At 44.9% G+C, this 18,670-nt stretch overlaps 1 protein-coding gene across 2 annotated transcripts in view; it reads right to left on the bottom strand.

Moving 5' to 3' along the window:
- LOC142567907 (uncharacterized) overlaps positions 1–10,461 on the bottom strand; it is a 121,952-nt gene extending 111,491 nt beyond the window's left edge. For both annotated transcript variants that reach the window (XM_075677998.1, XM_075677997.1), the window contains exons 1-3: positions 10,318–10,461; positions 8,309–8,515; positions 5,385–5,476 (exon numbers count right to left, since the gene is read on the bottom strand). In XM_075677998.1, coding sequence (XP_075534113.1) covers positions 5,408–5,476; positions 8,309–8,515; positions 10,318–10,419 — 378 coding nt within the window. In that variant the 5' untranslated portion in view covers positions 10,420–10,461 and the 3' untranslated portion in view covers positions 5,385–5,407. The remainder of the gene's footprint in view (positions 1–5,384; positions 5,477–8,308; positions 8,516–10,317) is intronic.
- Between the last annotated feature and the right edge of the window lie 8,209 nt (positions 10,462–18,670).

The raw sequence follows: 18,670 nt of genomic DNA, 5'->3' as shown, positions 1-18,670 counted from the left end.
CTACGCGACACGAAACGGGCCCCTCGGTTCTTGACTGATTCAAGCATGTCGATTAAGTAGGTAGGATGTGGGGACGAAATGGATTATGCATACACGAGCTGGTGGACGAACAAATGGCTGAAAGGCCAACTTGTGGATGTTGGAAGACGAATTACCCAGATAACGACGTAGTTAACCTAATTTCTTTGAAGCTTTTGCGCAGATGGCTGCAATGTGGTCTGTCCCGGAGAGGTTTTTGGTTAGTAAAGCATACAGTAAAGCATATAGAAAAGCAGCCAGCCTGCTGCTTCCAGTGAGCATTGTTCAGCATTTCTTCACGAATGAATCTGTGCAGCAGGTAAACAGCAAGGTGTCCCAACTATCATGCACCAAGGTTTAAAAAATACGCGAATGCCACGTAGCTGGACCTAACGACGGTAATGCTGTTCGCCGTGGCATGGAGGTACTCAGATTATTCTTTCCATTCCGCCTAATCACATAATTACTCTTAATTACTTGATCAGCTTCTCAAATGTTATATTTAGATGAAGAGCGTCAGTGAGAAACATGTAGAGGAACACGGAAAACTTCCACTAAAGCTTTTGGTTGCTCAATACGTGCTATAAAAGAAGAGTTTTTCCGAGCCTGAAAGGAGCGCGCGAATACAAAGCAAAGTGCCTCGAGCGGCCAATCACGCGGCCATTTTGCGTGCATTCGTGGGTAATCTCGCAGATTTCGAGCGTGTCAGTAGAAGGGCCGAATGGTATCTCAGGCAGCACGCCCGTGCGTTGTTAGCTGATCTGAGGTCTGTACGAGAACACCGAGGCGTTTCATAACTGCACTGGCAGCCATTTAATGCGGTTTCTGTCGTTGCTGCGCGTCCAAGTAAAAAAAAAGGCGGGAATTAAGTTATTGCTGAGTCGTCGCTTTCTTGCACTGTTCGAAGTTTACACACGCACAGATATATATATATATATATATATATATATATATATATATATATATATATATATATATATATATATATATATATATATATATATATATATATATATATATATATATATATATATATATATATATACGGGGTGTTTCAGCGAACACTTTTAAAATATTTTAAAGGTTGCTTGCGGCAGATAGCAATTCTAGTTTATGAGCCGGTCTACTCGAAGCGGCGGACACTGCTTGCATGAAGAATTGAAATGCAAAATAGACAAATTATTGCGAAATCACTAATTAACTTTTCTAGCTAATTATCTTATGGCCCATATTGCAATTTACAATTGTAGCAGTGGATTTCGCAAGGCGGATCCGCTTAAACCGAATTCTGAGAGCGACACCAGTTTGGAGATATAAAATCCCAAACCTTGCGTAGACACGCATTGGCGTTCCAGTTACTTGTGTGCTTCAGTGCATGAAACTACGTTTGTTAAAGAAATTAACTGGAATGCCAATGCATTTCTTCGCGAAGTTCGGGAATTTATATATCGAAACCGGTGTCGTCTTGAAAATTCTGTCCAAGTGGATCCGCCTTGCGAACTCCACGGCTAGAATTTGTAAATTGTAATATGCGCCATAACGTAATTAGTTAAAATCTTAATTAGTGGATTTTTATTAATTAGTCGATTTTGCATCGCGATTTCTTGTGCGAGTATTGTCCGCCGCTTCGAGTAGACCATCTCATCAACTAGAATTGTGATATCTGCCACTGTCAACTTTAAAAGATATTTAAATGGGTTCGCTGAAACACGCTGTATATATATATATATATATATATATATATATATATATATATATATATATATATATTTATTTATTTATTTCCTTATTTTATTTATTTATTTCATACTGTAGACCTAGTTCAGGTCCAAGTAGGGTGGCTAGACACAACAATAATATAATGCATCAGTCAATTGAAACAGGCAACAACGAGTTATTCCAGCCTGTTATAGTTCGGGGGAAAAATGAATGCTCTAATACATCCGTCCGTGCTAAATGTGTCGAGTAAGCCTAGACGTTGAACTAGATAGATAGGATGCAGGAATAATTGGTAAATCTACATTCAAAAGCAATTGGAAAGAAATCGAATTCTTAAGTTTTTCCTTCGTTGCTCAAGGATTTCGATGCCATTATCACGCATTATTTGTGAGGGAGAGTCATATCGTGAGAATTTTGACCATATGAATCGCACGGCTGTCTTCTGTACCCTTTAGAGACATTTAATATTTTGCATAGTAAACAGGTCCCAAACAACACATGCATATTCAAGTTTCGGTCTAATTAATGAATAAGAAGCAAGCATTTATACGTTACGTGGGGAATTTTTAGGTTTATGTCGCAAAAAATATAATTTACGCATGACCAAAGAACACATATCATCAATGTGTAAATTCCAGGATAAATTGTTAGTAATTGTGACACCGAAATACGTATATTTTGTTTCTTTATGTAAGGCAACGAACCTATCGTGTTACTAAAGGTTAGTGGAGTTTTCTGAGGAGTAAAGCGAAGAAAGACCGCATTTTCAGCGTTAAGCCGCATTCCCCACAATTTGCACCAATCATTAATGCCAGCTAGAGACGTATTTAAATCAATTCGATCATCTGTTGAAGTGATTGCTCTAAAAAGCACACAGTCGTCCGCAAACAACCTAATTTGCACACTTGAATGAATATATATATATATATATATATATATATATATATATATATATATATATATATATATATATATATATATATATATATATATATATATATATATATATAATTTGACGATATTAAGAAAGCCAAATGACATTAAAGACAAGGAAAGCAACGGGTAAATTAACCGTGGCTGGAATTACTCAGCCCTCTAAGAAATTTTGCGACACTGTCATAGTTAAACTGAACATCAGATATGTGCTCCAGCCTTAACTCCGTGTAATGCTGTAGTGGAGCCATAGTAGGGGTGTGTGAACACAGACGGCAAATAACGAATAAAACAGCATGCCTTCTTATAGTTGTCTGCTACTGTATGTAGTACTGTCTGAATGTAACCTCGCAATATATTCCTGCTCCCGGCCACTATTCTTGAAAAATTTTCAGCGCTCCGTCGTGTTTATGAAGTGTTAAGCCATGTGAATCGAAAAAGCCTTTTTTTTTTAAAGTAGCGTTAGCTTTGCGTCATTCTCCTAATTAAGTGTCTTCATAATTACATGCACCCGTAGCTTCTGACTTCTCCTGTAGGAAGAACGGTGGCATTGTCGTTTTCAATAAGCTTTCTAGCATTGTTATTCATCCAAGGCTTGTCTTGACGCCCGTTTCGTGTTATGACTTCAGAAGGGACAAAAGCGTTTATCAACGCAATGAATTTAGTTGTCAGAGCAGTCACATGCCATCGCAATCTCTGGAATACACTGTATTCGAGAACTTTGGCAAATACAATGTAAGTTCGCATTTTATTGCTGCATTGTCTTCATTATCATAACGATAAACCTTCCTGGGCCCCCTATATATGGTGCTTTGGAGGCGAACTGCAATCCATGCGGAACAAGAAATTATGATGGCAATATACCGGGAATTATTTCGACATTCGAAACAAGCGGTCCAGGGCTTGCAAAGAAGAAGTCGAGCATTGGAGGTTTCGTGTTCCTTTGTCACGTGGTTTCAGTCACACGCTGATTTAGAATACTTGAGGCTGTGATTTCCGCAAATTCTGTAGACAAAGCGTTCCCGTTTACAAATTCCTACCATAAAACCACTGTCTTACCATAAAACTTGAGGTTTGTTGACATGTCCCCCAATTACAAAGCCGTGATTTGTTGTCCACAAAAAAAAAGCACAAAAATACCTGCTTAAAAACGTGCACGATTATTCGGCAAATGAGAGGGATACACAGCGGCCATGGCCAGACAACCGCCAGTGTTGATTTTGAATTTACGCCGCGCGGATTCGCAAGATTCGAAAGACGCCGAAAGCGGACAAGGCTGAAGGCACCTGTGTGTATTCTGATCAGAGTGCAAGACAGAGAGACAACTTTATTCGTCAGAGTGGGGAGCTAATTCACGGACTCGTCAGGAAGGCCAGATGGCCGCCAGGCGATGCGTGACAGGGACCTCTTCGGCTCGGAGTTTCCCGTCCGGGCTGTAGCTAAGCAGCGCGGAAGGCGTAGTAATGTGAGGGAGAATTTTCGGCATTGCGAATAGATCCATGTAGCTGAGATTCAGTGCCGATTACAACGCGTGGCTTAAAAGAAGAAACCGAGACATCAAATGCGTCAATTTTATTTATTATACTGCGGCAATTAAGTATTATCAAATTGAGGTCTTTCCAGACGGCAGTCTCATACCGCTGTGCTATCTCTTCAGCTCCAGAATCTTGTCCTGATTGGCATCATAAATGAACCATCTATTACCCATATAAAGGACAGGAAAGAAGGCTAAACTAGGTTCCCGATTTTTGAATAATGATATCATAAGAAGTCAACAAACAATGACACCAAGAAAAACATAGGTGAAATTAATTGTACTCACCAAATAAATTAAAGAAATAATAGGTTATTGGAAATTCATGTGCATGAAAAAACAACATGCCGAAGGTGGGGAACGATCCCACGTCTTCGCGTTAAGCGCGCCATGCTGTACCAGTTAGGCTACCGTGGCGCCGCTTGCCCATCTACTTTCTTGGCTATTTATGTTTTACTAATAGAACTAATCCTGGGAGTGTTAGCCAGCGTCACCACTCGCAAACCTTGGAGGCGGATGTGGCACATCCTTTCTGCCGCAAGAGTCACGAGTACGTGATCTTTTTTGCGTGAAGGCAACTGGTCAATAAACCCACACACGCTACCTGAAGGCATCAATGTTGCCTTTAATGTTGACTTGGAGAGTCGAGACTTTCGTTATATAATAAACGAGAAGAAAGGAGGTTAACCGAGGCGACTGATTTTGAATAATGAGATCATAAGAAGCCACCAAACAGTCACACCAAAGAAAACGTACGAAAAATTGCTTGTACTCACTGATTGAATTAAAGAAATGATAATTCCTTATTAGTAATTCTCGTTTGTTACATAACAAGCGTCTTGAATCCGGCAACATTGATGCCTTAAGGTAGCATGCGTTGTCTTCACCCAAAAAGATCACGTGCTCGTGACGCCCCTGGCAGAAAGGGTGTGCCACATACGCCGCCAAGGCTGGCGAGTGGTGGCGCTGGCTAAGACTCCCAGGATTAGTTCTAGTAGTAACACATTAATACCCGAGAATGTAGATGGGCAAACGGCGCTGCGGTAGCTCATCTGGTAGAGCCTGGGGCGCATAATGCGAAGTCGTGGGATGGTTCCCCACCTTCGGTACGTTGTTTTTCAGCCACATTTATTTCCAATAATCTATTTATCTACGTCGCCAATGGGCGATGTGCACATACCATGCATTACCTCCTCAATGACGCTAGTTGTGCTGCTGCGTGCGATTCTCAGGCGTCCAGCAGTTTCTGCAGCTTCGCCGTGGCCACAGGTCCTATAACCGTGACAGCACAAAACAAGCCCTTCGTAATCCTTGCGTGGCACTTGTATTGTGTGACAAATCCACTAACACGGCCAGCGCTCACTCGAAGCGCAGTACAGAGGCGGGTAGAAAATAGTTCCTAGCGAAATAATCCAATTTGAACAAGAACACCCGCACCATGAACACCACAACACCTCGTTTATTCCAGTTGCGTCCGGCGTTCCTCAAGGGAGTGTGCTTTGTGCTTTGGTTTTTATAGTCTATAATATTGATTTACCTGACTGCATGTCCTGCCTGATAAGACGGTTCGCCGATGATTCAGCCATTTTCCGTAAAGTTTCTACTGACTCTAACCGTGAAGGGTTCCGACCACACCTAAACGCATTGAGTACATGGTGTTCAGACTGGTAAATGCCCTTAAATTATGCTAAAGCTAAGTGCATGTCATTTTCACGCTCTACGTCTCGTATTGCAACGCCATACCCTCTTGATAATAAGATTGTTGAGGAGTCAATTTGCAATGTGATGCAATATGTTCGTCATCACATCATCGTTAAACTTGCATCTGTTGCCCGCAAATTTGAAATAATAAAACACAGACTAAAGCAAGCGCGTTTACACTTAAACAAAAAAGATCCACCATATACACCGCATTAGTGATACTTCAAAGTCGAATACGCATGCGCCACCTGGGATCCGAACCAGGAGTCCATCGTCCGTAACCATGAATCCTTGTAAGCCGTGCTGCTTGCTTTATCTTTTACAAATTATCCCCCGCACTATAGTGCTGCATGTTTAAAGAATCGTGCCGAATTGCGTCCGCTCTCACTACGCCGCAAAGACGCGCACCTATCACTCTTTCGTAAACTTCACCATCACGAGCGTTTGCATTGATGGCTTCTTTCACTCACGCTCTGTCATTTTCTCTCGCCGTGATCACCCTTTCTAAGTCAAAGCCCGGTGTGTATCACTCAGATCTTTGCGCTCAGTCATTTATATCCAGATTCATACTTCGCTAGAATAACCTACCATCAGACATTGCCTACTCAAGTTCACCCCGAAAAATTTCAACAAATCCGGCGTACGCATGGCATAATGTGACGTCTCTGTGCAATGTGAAAGTTTTTTTTTCTTTTCTTTTTGAATGAGTTATATTCTATGTTGTGTTCCTTCGGTACCTTTGCCATCCGGTAGATTTTCTTTTCGAATTATCCTCTTTGATTGCCTTTTATATATTCTGAGTTCTAGGTGCTTCAATGTTCGAATTTCTGCTAATATACTGTTAATTTGGTTTCATTCAAACTGTGATTTTACTACACATAGTCGTGTCTGCGTATTTAGTCGCGTATTCAGGTGTGTTTGTTGTTTTCTTTAGAAATTGTTATAACAGTATGTTCGCGTGCCCCCCTCCCCCAATTCTAATACCCTCTTCCGCAGGGCATTCAGTGGTGTTATTGAACAAACAAATAAATAAATAAATAAATAAATAAATAAATAAATAAATAAATAAATAACCTTTACAGAATATTTCTCTTCGTACTTATACGTAAGAATTCCTCAGGAACTCCTTAGGCGACGAACACAGACAAGAAGACGCCTCCGCAATTTTTCGTTTGCCATCTTGACTTTCTCCGACGCCCAAATGGGCTCTTTTCTCGAGTATGTGAGAACTCAACAGGGTAAACTAACGAAAACAGTAAAATATCAGTCGCTTACTGTTGACTTTTACGCATTGTTCCAATTTTATGCTTTGAAAAAAACAAGACTGTTTTTGAACATAAGAAAACGTCAGCAGTACTGCGGGACTACTTCCTGCAGCGGTGCAAAAGTCGCGATTTGGATCCCTAGCTTTCGCTTTCGCGCCAAAAATAGTTGTCCACGAAGACAAAGCTGCTAGAATTATTTTTTTTTCTTATCGTGCAGACCGACGTTCACTCAATGGGAGAAACATATGTAAAGAAGGCGTATATTATTGACTGGACAAGCAGGTACTTTTTCGATTTAAGGTTTGTTTGTCGAACATTGAGAATGACATATATAGACTCTCTGTAACGCGCCGTGGTTGCTTAGTGGCTATGGTATTGCGCTCCAAAGCAGGAGGTCGCGGGAACGAATCTAGACCAGGGTGGGCGCGTTTGGATTGGTGCGAAACGCGAAAAAACCCGAGCAGTTAGGCTTAGCTGCACGTTAAAGACCACCAGGAGATGAAAATTATTCCGAAGTCCCCCACTATGGCGTGCGTCATAATAAGATTGTGGTTCTGCCATGTAAAACGCCATATTAAAAAAAACATGAATATTCTCTAACGAAAGCACCAAATCCTAAAAATATACTTGAACGCTTGAAATGCCTCTCAATTTTTCCTGATGAGTAGAGGCCTTTTAATCCAAATAATCCAAACAAGGTGCCTCTTATGGTACACTCTGGTGGTTCCTACGACGCTCCAAGCCGGTTTACAGCGATGCGGAGCCTTCTCGCGATTCGAGCCGTAGAAATACTGCCCCAGCAGAACGTGCTAGCTGCTGCCAGAGCCATCAGAGTAGCCACGTGATCCAGCTTCCCTAGGATCTCGGTGGCGCTTTCGTGTGGAAGGCATACAGCACCGCCTCCTAACGCTCTCTGCTGGAGCGCGTCGCTCTGAATACACCTCGCGAATGTGTTCAGAACGCCTGGTTTCAACCAGCCGAATGCAAACTGCATCCCGAGAGCGCCCCAAAGAGGCCACTCCCCTGTCAAGTCAATAAAGAAATATCACGGGTCGCACTGTACTATGGACGCCTATGAAATCACCTTGACGGCAGCACAGCTCTTATCACTGATGGCGAATGAAGAAACACAACTTACCATCATTCGGCAGAGGCAGGGACTTTGGTGCCGGAGCCAGAAGCACGGCAGGATGCTGGAGTTGCCACCTGCTGCTCCTGCTGATCCCAGAGTGAAGCCCAACATGGCGTCATGGTGACACTTGCGCTGGCAGACGTGGCCAGGAGACCTGCTGCTGTCCTTGTGGCACCCGGGCAGCCGGAGTGAAAACTGGTTGGCCGATGCACGCTGCGTAGCCCCGCCAGCATTAAGTCGGCTTCTATGTTTGGTCCCTTTGCGCAACTACACAATGAAACAGCCATTTACATGAAATTATTTTGTCGTTCATCTAAATGATTCAGTTAGCTACCAGGGGCGCTATAACGTAAAATTATCCGAAACCTTTCTAATCCAATTCTGAAATCAGCGCTCCGCGATCGGTCAAACACTTTTTCGGACCACCCACGCTTCACCTGTCTGTCACGCGATTTCACGAAAACCGCGATTGCTCCCCATCTGATATGACGTGCACACACTGATTATGCATGATTTGACAGAACAAAAGAAAAATTGTAACTTCCGATTCGACGGTTTTCGCCATTAGCACTCGGCTATTCGTCAAAAGTGTTCGGGCTGCACCTTCTTCACCCGCTTGTCACGCGGCGTCACAAAACCGCAAGAACTCACGCGTCAAAGTGACGTGCACGCGTTAAAGATGCAATAATATGCCGAACAAAACTGAATTTTCTTCTGAATAGCCGCAGCCTGCCTCGTTCCCAAACGAATAAAACATGGCTGCTGCCGATCCTTCGGGCACTGGCTACTCGCACCTGCCAGAGAGCATGGTTTTTTTTTCGCGTATAATAAACTGCTTGCGTGGCCGTGTAACCTTTTTGAGCACTTTCGGCACGTTTACAATCCCACTGTTCCAGCTCTTCTTTGTTGAGGATTCGTTTGAGTGGCATTCTTAACCCTCAGTTGCACGACGCCGCGATTTTCGACCAGCCACCGCAAGCTAAGCAAGAGAAAGCGGACCAGTCGCAGACGCCGACAGCACCCTTTTCATCTGGTTATTTCTCTCAGTGCGGTGGCTCGGCCCCATCGAAGCGCTGTCCACTTGAGCGTGCTCCTCGCCTCCTGCCACCCAATTACAAGTAAAACACTTCAACGTAGGCAATGTTATTCATTTCGAAAGCAAAGAAAAGTAGGAGTGTTTGATTGGGCCGTTCAGGAAGCGCTGCGGGTCACCGCGTGATGCTTGCGTCGGCGGTTGCGCAAACTTGACGTCAGAAGATTGGAATAGAAACATATTGGAATAGTTTTACGTTATAGGGCGCCAGGTCATTTTTTTTTCTCGGCGTGGGTTGGGCGGGAGTTAGGTGTCGGAACTGCTATTCAATGATGAGTCGCACTACTTTGGCAATAATTTTATCGCCGGGGGTTATTTACCGTGCTCCGAATCCATCTTGCACGAGCGATTTTAATGCCGCCCCCGATAGGAATTTGCCCTCCCCCCCCCCCCCCCCCCCCGCTGGTCTGGGACCTAACACATGACCTCGACATCTAGAGAGCGACAGAATGGCTACTGCAGGGCTCCCATGACTGCTTATTACCTCATCAAATTTTAGTTTCTACAATTATTCAGTCTTTATTAAAAACGCAGAACCACGCCCACTGCGTGGACAAAATATCCGCACAAAAGATGTATACAAGCATGCACACAGAGGCACTTCTTCGATAATACGTTTCTTGTGGTTTAATATTTGTAAAATTTATATCTGTAAAGCGTACTTACAATTACCTACGCGAAGACCCCAACGTTAGGATTAAAATGAATAAACAAAAATACAGGGCTGACCGTTCCATTCTTACTGATGAATATTGTGAGGAGGGTTTCAATCCAGACTGATAAAGGACAGAAAGGCATAATGGCCCATCCTATACTGAATATGAAGATATCCCGTGACGTAGCGTGCTATCTGCGTGTATCAAATAATATTGATGGCAGGGCAGCTACATTCACTCACAGCGAATGAATAAACATCACTTGCCAGGGCTCTGCAGGAGCGTAGCCTTTCGTGCCGGAGCCAGAAGCACGGTAGATTGCTGCAGTTGCCAGGTGCTGCTGCTGTCCCCAGAGTGCAGCTTGACATGGCGTCATGGCGCCACTTGCGCTGGAAAGCGTGGCCAGGAGAGCTGCTGCAGTTCTTGTGGCGCCCAGGCAGCCGGAGGGATAACGGGTTGGTCGAAGCCCGCTGCGCAGCCCCGCCAGCACGACGTCGGATGGAGAGTGAAACCGGAAGGCGGACCCCATCAATGCGCCGTTGACGTCTTTCGTGAGGGCGCCTTCGCATCCGGGAACGCCTGAAGGAGTTCAGAGCGGCTGAAGGGGCCATCATGTCCGAGAGTCTCGCTCGGTTGGCTGGTTGCTCTCGTGCAGCGTCTCGTGCAGCGTCGAACGCAGAAGGGCGCTTCGTCTTCGTCTTTTACTCGCACGTGATCCTCGCACACAGGCGACGGGCATCGCTATGAATATGCTTATGAATACGAAAATGGAACGTGTTTATTGTCACGGACATCCGCACAGAGGTAGGATAGTTCTATACACACTTAACTTGTAGAAAAGTGGCACTTTCTCGGACTTATTTGATATATGGCGGCCGGCTTTTCGGAACGGTGTTCATATTTTTACGTTTGCGCGCCGCAGCAGAAAGAACAGTATTTTCAAGTACGGTACTTTTATCGACAGTCATGGTGGCGTTTTTTGGCATTGAATTGACAAGCTTTTCTGCTTAGGTTTAATTTGTAAGGAAGCAAAAAAAAAAAAAAAGGAATCTGCACAAAAAAAGCTAATCATGAAGGAAGCAAGGAATAAAGGAAACCAGATACAGGGAACGTAATACGTGGCAGAATTCAATCATTGTCTCTGCCTCTGATGCCGATGTAATACGAGCCTGTGCATGAGATCTTGGTAATCAGGCAATGATGTCGCTGCCAATCCCGAAAGGCAATGCTACTAACAGTGTATATTGACATCATTTTAATACATGTACTAGTGCATCTCAAGTGCACCGCTTTCATGCGTTACTTGCTTCCAACTATATTAAACATGTGAGGCAGTAAAGAAAATAACGAAAAAATACGGCAGTACCAATTTGTTTATTTAGTTATTTATTTAATTTATTTATTTCGATAGTACGCGGTTAAGGCTAGATGCGCTCGGCGTTTTATATGAATGCGCAGAAAGAGACAACATTCGAGCGGGTTGAGCGCGAGCACCAACAACAGCAACCGTCTCCTTGCTCTTCGTCTTCTGCTGGCGCCCGTATTTCTCAGTGCAAATTATTTATTTATTTATTTATTTATTTATTTATTTATTTATTTATTTATTTATTTATTCATTCATTTATTTATTTGTTTAGTATGCCTCAGAGGTCCCTAAAGGGGAAATTACATAAGGGGTGGGCACATATTGAAAAATGAGAAATATCTACGTTGATGTGATTAGCGTTGAAACTATCGCTTTGAGCTATTAAGCTAGTACATTGAGCACCGGAGAGACATTCAATGGCGCCTTTCATGCTGGAACGTTGGTGTCAGACATTCGTGGTAGTTGTTAAGGTGACAAATAGAGAAGCACGAAAGGGTTGAATATCTTTATTTGACCATAAATAATAAATACATGGGTGGATGAACGTCCCGATGCTACACAATTTCATAGAGAGAAAGAAAGGGGCAATTTTCAATGCCAGAAAGATGGAGAGGTCGCCCTGAGTGAAGTTCCTCTAACCTGCTACTCCACGCTGGTGAAGGGATTTGTCGGAATGACAGAGGCGGGATGTGAAATGCAAGGAAGGCGGTTGTGTGCTGAACACGATGATGATGAGAGCTGCACAGCATACTGTTCCTGTGCTCCGCGTACATGCATACTTCACAGCGCAAACCACACGTCTTCGCGGACAGAGGTAGAGATTACTGAGGTGTAGTCACGGGAATTCTATGGCTTGCAAGATTTTTTCAGCTCTTGGAGCTACTGGTATGTTAAAAACAGATAGTAGCAGCTGCAGGACGTCGATTATTTGTCGCAGAATGACATCGATGACAGAGCCCGTTTGTGATTTTTCGTTGCACTGCCGTTCCTGGCGCTCACAGTCCAAGGCCCCTGTGCGCGGCGGCAGGCGTGGCCATACATTCGATTCCAGGCCTGTGCTGCTCGCTTGAAGCAATATGGCTCGGAGAGGCCCACCGATGCCAATTCAAATACCTTCCGCTGGAACTGCGGAATGGGATCCAGGGGAATCTCATTTGGAGCTACAGCTTGTTCACGTCGACGACGCGGTAGTCTCTTCCGGTGCTGCGCTGACGCTGCCACCCCTTTGTGTGATATACTTCTCTTGCTCGTTTGCTTCAATATTTCTCTTCTTTTCTCTTGGGGACAATTATTGGCATTTGCCTCGTGTGTTTCTTTGTTGGTCAAGCACTTAATTTTTTTTTCGACCGTGCATAAACACGTGTAGTGGCTGCCTGCATTGCCAAGCCTCTTGCATTATCTGGCCTCTGGAGACAGCGCTGGCATGGCCAAGTTTTTGGGACTTGGCCATGAAACTGCGCGCACTATCGAAACTCTGCTTGAAGACGGCTCCGAGTCTGAAAGTGCACAGTATGATGGCAATTGAAGAATTCCGAGCCAACCAGTAAAAAAGACAAACGACAGAAAAGAAGAAAAAGAAGAATTTGAGCACGCACGGATGGCATGCCAACATCGCGGCCACGGACAAAGGTTTCACTTGTCTAAAACATGGCGTACTGCAGGCCAACCAAAATGGCTGCCCTCCCATTATCATCACCAGCCTATCTTTATGTCGACTGCAGGACGAAAGCTTCTTCCTGCGACCTTCTTTTACCCCTCTCTTGCGCTAGCTGAGTCCCACTTGCGCCTGTAAATTTGCTAATTTCATCGCCCCACCTAGTTTTCTGTCGCCCTCGAGAGCCTTCCCTTCCATTTGTACCTATTCTGTAACTCTACTGATGCACCGGTTATCTATCCTACGCGTTAAATGGCCTGCCCAGTTTCATTTCTTTCTCTTAATGTCATCTGCAATGCCGGCTAAACCCGTTTACTCTCTGATCCACATCGCTTTTTTTTATGTTTCTTAACGTTATGCCTAACATTTTTCGCTCCATTGCTATGTCGGAACTTGGTCTCGAGCGTGTGTCTTAAACGCGCAAGTTTCTGCCCTGTATGTTAGCACCTGCAGAATGCAATGATTACACACTTTCCCTTTGAACGACACTGTTAAGCTCGTGCCCTCCCATAATAGGCCATGAATGTTCCCTTGTGGGGGCTATAAACAAGGTAAGGGGAGAGATTGTCTGCTGCGTACAATGTAGTCGCCTTCTCGCACTAAAGATTTGCGATAGATCATTTGGATATATCGAGAGTTGCACTAACCTTTACTAACATTCTTTTGCTTTACTTTGACACTCCTTGGAAGGCACTCTTCGAAATCTGGTGTGAAACCAATATCTTAGACTGGGCTTGATTATGGCCACCTTAAACTGCGATGCGCTATCATTTCTGAATGAGGTCTTCCGCCACGGCATTTAACGGCTTGTGATGTTTACTAGAGGCCATATGCACCATCATTCATGTAAGATAAGTTTTCTGCCCTATGATGTTACGCGCCAACATTTACATTCACTGCAAGAAGCACTCACTTATCGATACTAATGTTATTGGCATCCCCTTTTATACGGCGGGTCGAGCAACGGTGACATAGCCTGCTTGAGCTAATCCTATTATAAAGGTTAGTATAACTACTGTAGTCTGATATTTTGCCGAGCCTTTTCTGATATTGTAAGGTTACCTATGCCTGTAAGAACGCCGGCATTTGTTCTCTTGATTTTGTTTTCCACGAATACTCTAAACGTGTCTTGCTTATTTGGACCGCTGACCAGATAATGCTCCCGTAAGCTTCAAACCCGTGCCCTTGTTCAATGCCGACATTCCCTACTGCTCTGACTGGGGATTGCATTGCGGTTGGGGTTGGGCATTGCATCTTGATATTGTCATGTTAAAGTGGGTTTAGTCTTCTCTTGCAATAGACACATGCCACCTCCTGTTGAGAATATTTGCCCCTTCGTGCATTTATGTTCGGGCTACCTGCTAGGGTGTCAAATAGCCAGACATTGTCCTTTGTGCTATCGTATAAATTTTATCTCCTCATATCTCGCTTGCCGTATTTGTGAGTCTCCCCAACCTCTTCAAGCAAGTAGCGTTCCGTGGCTCTCTCGGCCGCGGTCGAACTTTCTCAAGGGCTCTGCTCTCGCGCGAACCGAGTTGCAGGGCGAGTTCAACGCCGCACGGCTTTCAGGCGCACATGATGTGGTGCATGGGGCGTTGTTTATAGGCACTGCGGTTCAGCCTAGAGAACTGCACGGGCCCGGGTCGACTCGAAAGCACGGGCCAGGCCTGGTTAAGACGTTTTTGGGTGGGCCCGGTGCGGGCTCGGTTTTGAGGCTGCGGACGCCGGGCCGGGCCCGTACGCTAATGAGCCGAAGTCGGGTTTCAGAGCGCGCGCGGACGTTCTGCATAGATGCAAGGCACTCCGTGCGAAGCCAAACTGACCCGTTGTAAAAGCTGGCTCTTAATTACCTTACTCAACATAATGAAAAAATAATAAAGTTTTAAGTCTACACAAGCTTGCTCCGCCTACACCCCCCCCCCCCCCATAGCTGACACTAAAAGCCGCTGTTCATACGATTATCTTATTGCAATTGGGCTGTTTTTCTGCATTTTATTTCTTGAAAACACTGATTGCTTAATCGTCACTGAAGTACGCATGGCAATCTTCTTTGTAGGCCTTAAATAGAAGCTTCGTCCGTAGTTCGGTAGGGTCAGTGTCGTAGCTCAAAGCGCTCACTTGCTGTAGGTTTCTGGTCAAAATTCCGCTATGGATTTCAACCTTAGCTTAAACTAATCATATGCCATGCGATGTTCCAACGTGATCTCAATTACTGTACCTTGTTTATTATTATTGTTCTTTAAATGGCTACCCAGTGGACATGTCCATTTCGTATGCTGCTGAAGCTCTGATTGGATGCGCTGGGGAGACAGAAGGAGACAGGCGCCCACACCCAATCACCACTTCCAACACTAGACGAAATTAACATGTCCACTATAGGTGGACACTCACAGAATACCCCCCTTGGTATGGGCGACCACATCTAAAAGCAGCATTATTATGCTTCTAGGTTTGAAAAAAAAAACAAGGAGCAATAAGATTTATAGCTGGTGGCAGTTACAGAACTTATCAACTTTTTATTCAATAAAATATTCTTTGTGTGGACATTCTTTTTGCATACCGATTATTATATTCTCTCAAATTTTCTCTGCCAAGTGTACCTAACATCTTAAGGCTCGCTCTAAAACGGCACGCGTACATCAATGCATTTGTACGAGAAATAAATGGTTATTTTCACGTGTAAGAACAAACTACAGTGAACGGAGCCTTAAGTATCTAATGCTTAGAACGCTAAATATGTATGACCCGTTCTATGATGTTTATGATGAAGTTTATTGGTTCGCTTCGTTTACGTTATATTTTATTAAAAGGAACAAATAACACTGTTTGCTAATAGATGACTAGTTTGCATTTTTCCTGTTTTAGTTGATGTTTCATTCACCAGTCTTTCATATAACATCTTGTCCTTTTGAAATGTTATTTCGCCATTGTCTGCTGGAAAATTGTGTATGCGTGCTACCCCGGGATACCATATATATCTGTATTTATACACTGGGCCCCAGATGTGCTCAAGCTACATTTTTGTAACGTTTCACTAGGGTGCATTCCCTAATTGATTGAAACAAATGAAGCAATCATTAATTCCCCGCAGTGCCTCAAAGAGCCACCGCAGTTGGCGTTCGCCCGTGAACGCGCCCCACAACGCAAGCAGGGGCGTCCTTCGCGTCGGCGCCTTGTCTCCAACTTTCGACGAGCAATTTCCGACCACCGGCCTTGGTCTACCAACCCCACACAACCGACCAGGAAAACGGGTGACGAGCCAAAGAAAGCTGTCCAATTTAAAAGATGCAATTCAACGCGAAGGAATAAATGCACACACCATCTGCTTCATCTCAAAGGGGGGAGATAAAGTGAGAAAGGCAGACAGTGCAGTTTTTTTTTTTATCTCGCACCATCGCTCTCTCGATGCGTCCTCAGCGAAGGTCGTGCGAATCGTTGCAATACATGTAAATTACGGTGCACAGCCACTGACACGAAGTGCTAACAAATTCGACTGCATAGAATATCACACATTATCTGCGCCGGTGATGTAAACGCACTGACCCGGACTATACACATATCTGGTAACAAGCCGTACACCAATGCCATACGATCACTGGGCAGCGCCTTGCCAGTTTCGAGCAATGAAGCGTAAACCGCCGATGAGGATCGAGAATCGGCTAAGTGTCGCAAAGAGCGCATAGCTCGCCTTTCGTGCGCTGCTTATAATCCAGTTGCAGACGGAAGAATCAGTGACGGACAAAGGGAGAGCCTCTCTTTGTTCATCGTAAAGAACCGCTTGTCGCTCCAGGATGAATGACGCGAACCACAGTATTCGCTGCCCTACTTTGATCTGCAGCGTTGTACATAGTTATGTGGGCAAGCTTGGCGCTTGTCGACTGTCGTGTTAGCTTCATCAACTGTGCTGTGGGAGCACGGAAAACCCACTTCTGAACGGCGAAGGGTCTGGACACTTTTGGGCTTTCGTGCTGAAGCCTGAAAAATGGTGCGACGTGGAAGCTTCGAGAGACCGGAAGAGGCCCGCCACGTCGCCCATCGTTTACGGACTGCGCATGCGCTTGCGGGAAGCCTTGAATGAAGACTGCCCCGTCTTCCTCGGTGAGGCGGCACGCGGCGACTTGCTCAGCCGAGTGCGTCGACCCGCGGCCAACCATGTTTAGATTCTGGCAGTGCAGCCACAAGCGACGGGGAAAGCCGCTCATCGGGAAACAGCGCATCGTGGCGGCGCCGATGCAAACTTGGCCGCAGCCAGGAACGTGGGGGAAGCGCAGCAGGAGTCCTCGCAACTGCATTGCGTGACGTCACACTCGGCTCGTTACACTCGTACAGCCGGCTACTAGGACCTCAGGAAACGATGCGCAAGCCTGGCTAATGCTGCGCGTGTCACATGGAACGAGGAGCTGCGTGCTCGATCTGATCATGGTGCATGTCGGGAACTATGGCACAGACCCACTTGAGCGGATAGAAGTCTGGTGGCATGGGTATATGGTGCAAAATAAAGGACTGTTCTAAAGAGCGAAAAAAAAATGCGAAAACGAATGTGTAAAAATGGAAAGAATAGATCGAAACTGAGTCAGACTAACTATACATAAATTCCGGGAAGGTTTCATATACGATGGCTATCCAAGTATGAGAATAGTCGAAACTTTGAATTTATGAGGCGTGTGCTCAATTTATAAGGCGCTTCGTGCGGGACACACTGCTCGTTCAGTTGACGCCACCTGGAATTCCGCGCATCACAGTGGCACCGATACAGTGATTCAAGTGGGAGGCAAAGATATTTGTTGAAGCACGCACATGTACCCTTTCGGACACGCCCAGGCGAACGACCCACATTTTTCGACTGCACTATTCCGGTACCGGCCCGTATATTTGGTAGGACAGCTGAATAGCTGGATAATCAGGAAAAAAAAGACATTCTTGCCTGAGTATGCCAAGAATGCTTTTCGCGTTAAAATATCGAAATATTATACAGTTCTTCTGCACTGTGGGAATCGATCATATCCGAAGAATTTAGCAGGTTTCTGGCTGTGGAGAACAAGGTGGAACAACGTGTTTTTGTAAGGCGAGCAGCTGTGAGAATGACGCGAACGTCTGTGTGACGACAACAGCGATATGACGACGACGAAAGTGACGGCGACCGAACGACGGCGATGACATAATTTATACCGTGGCCTCTCCGCGTGACTTTACGGCACGCGTGTTCCTGGGACCTACATAGGTACTGTGTGGGCGTAAGCAAAACTATGGCATCAGCTGCGACTAAGTGTTATACAGTGCTACGTGTCTGTGTCTATGTTAAGTGGTTTATGTTCAAACGACGGGGCAGTTTGTACTCCGCCAAAAAACTTTAAAACCGGTTGGACCTGCGTTGATGCCGAAGGCGGTACGATATGTCCTCGATCTACGCCAGTCGCGTAGCCAGAAATGTTTTACTGGAGAGGGGGAAAAGTACACTACAGTGTGACAGTGTACAGTGTGACAGCGGCGCCGACACGACAGAAAAAGACCCTGCCGCCGATAGTTTAAAGACCGAAATCGGTGTCGGATCGACCTACTCTGAGTGAGCCTTAAGTAGGCCACGGCAACCCCAAAGCAA

This window comes from Dermacentor variabilis, unplaced genomic scaffold, assembly GCF_050947875.1.
Source record: "Dermacentor variabilis isolate Ectoservices unplaced genomic scaffold, ASM5094787v1 scaffold_15, whole genome shotgun sequence".
NCBI lineage: Eukaryota > Metazoa > Arthropoda > Arachnida > Ixodida > Ixodidae > Dermacentor > Dermacentor variabilis.
The sequence above is the reverse complement of the archived record's forward strand: the minus strand, read 5'-3'. Positions and strand labels throughout refer to the sequence as shown.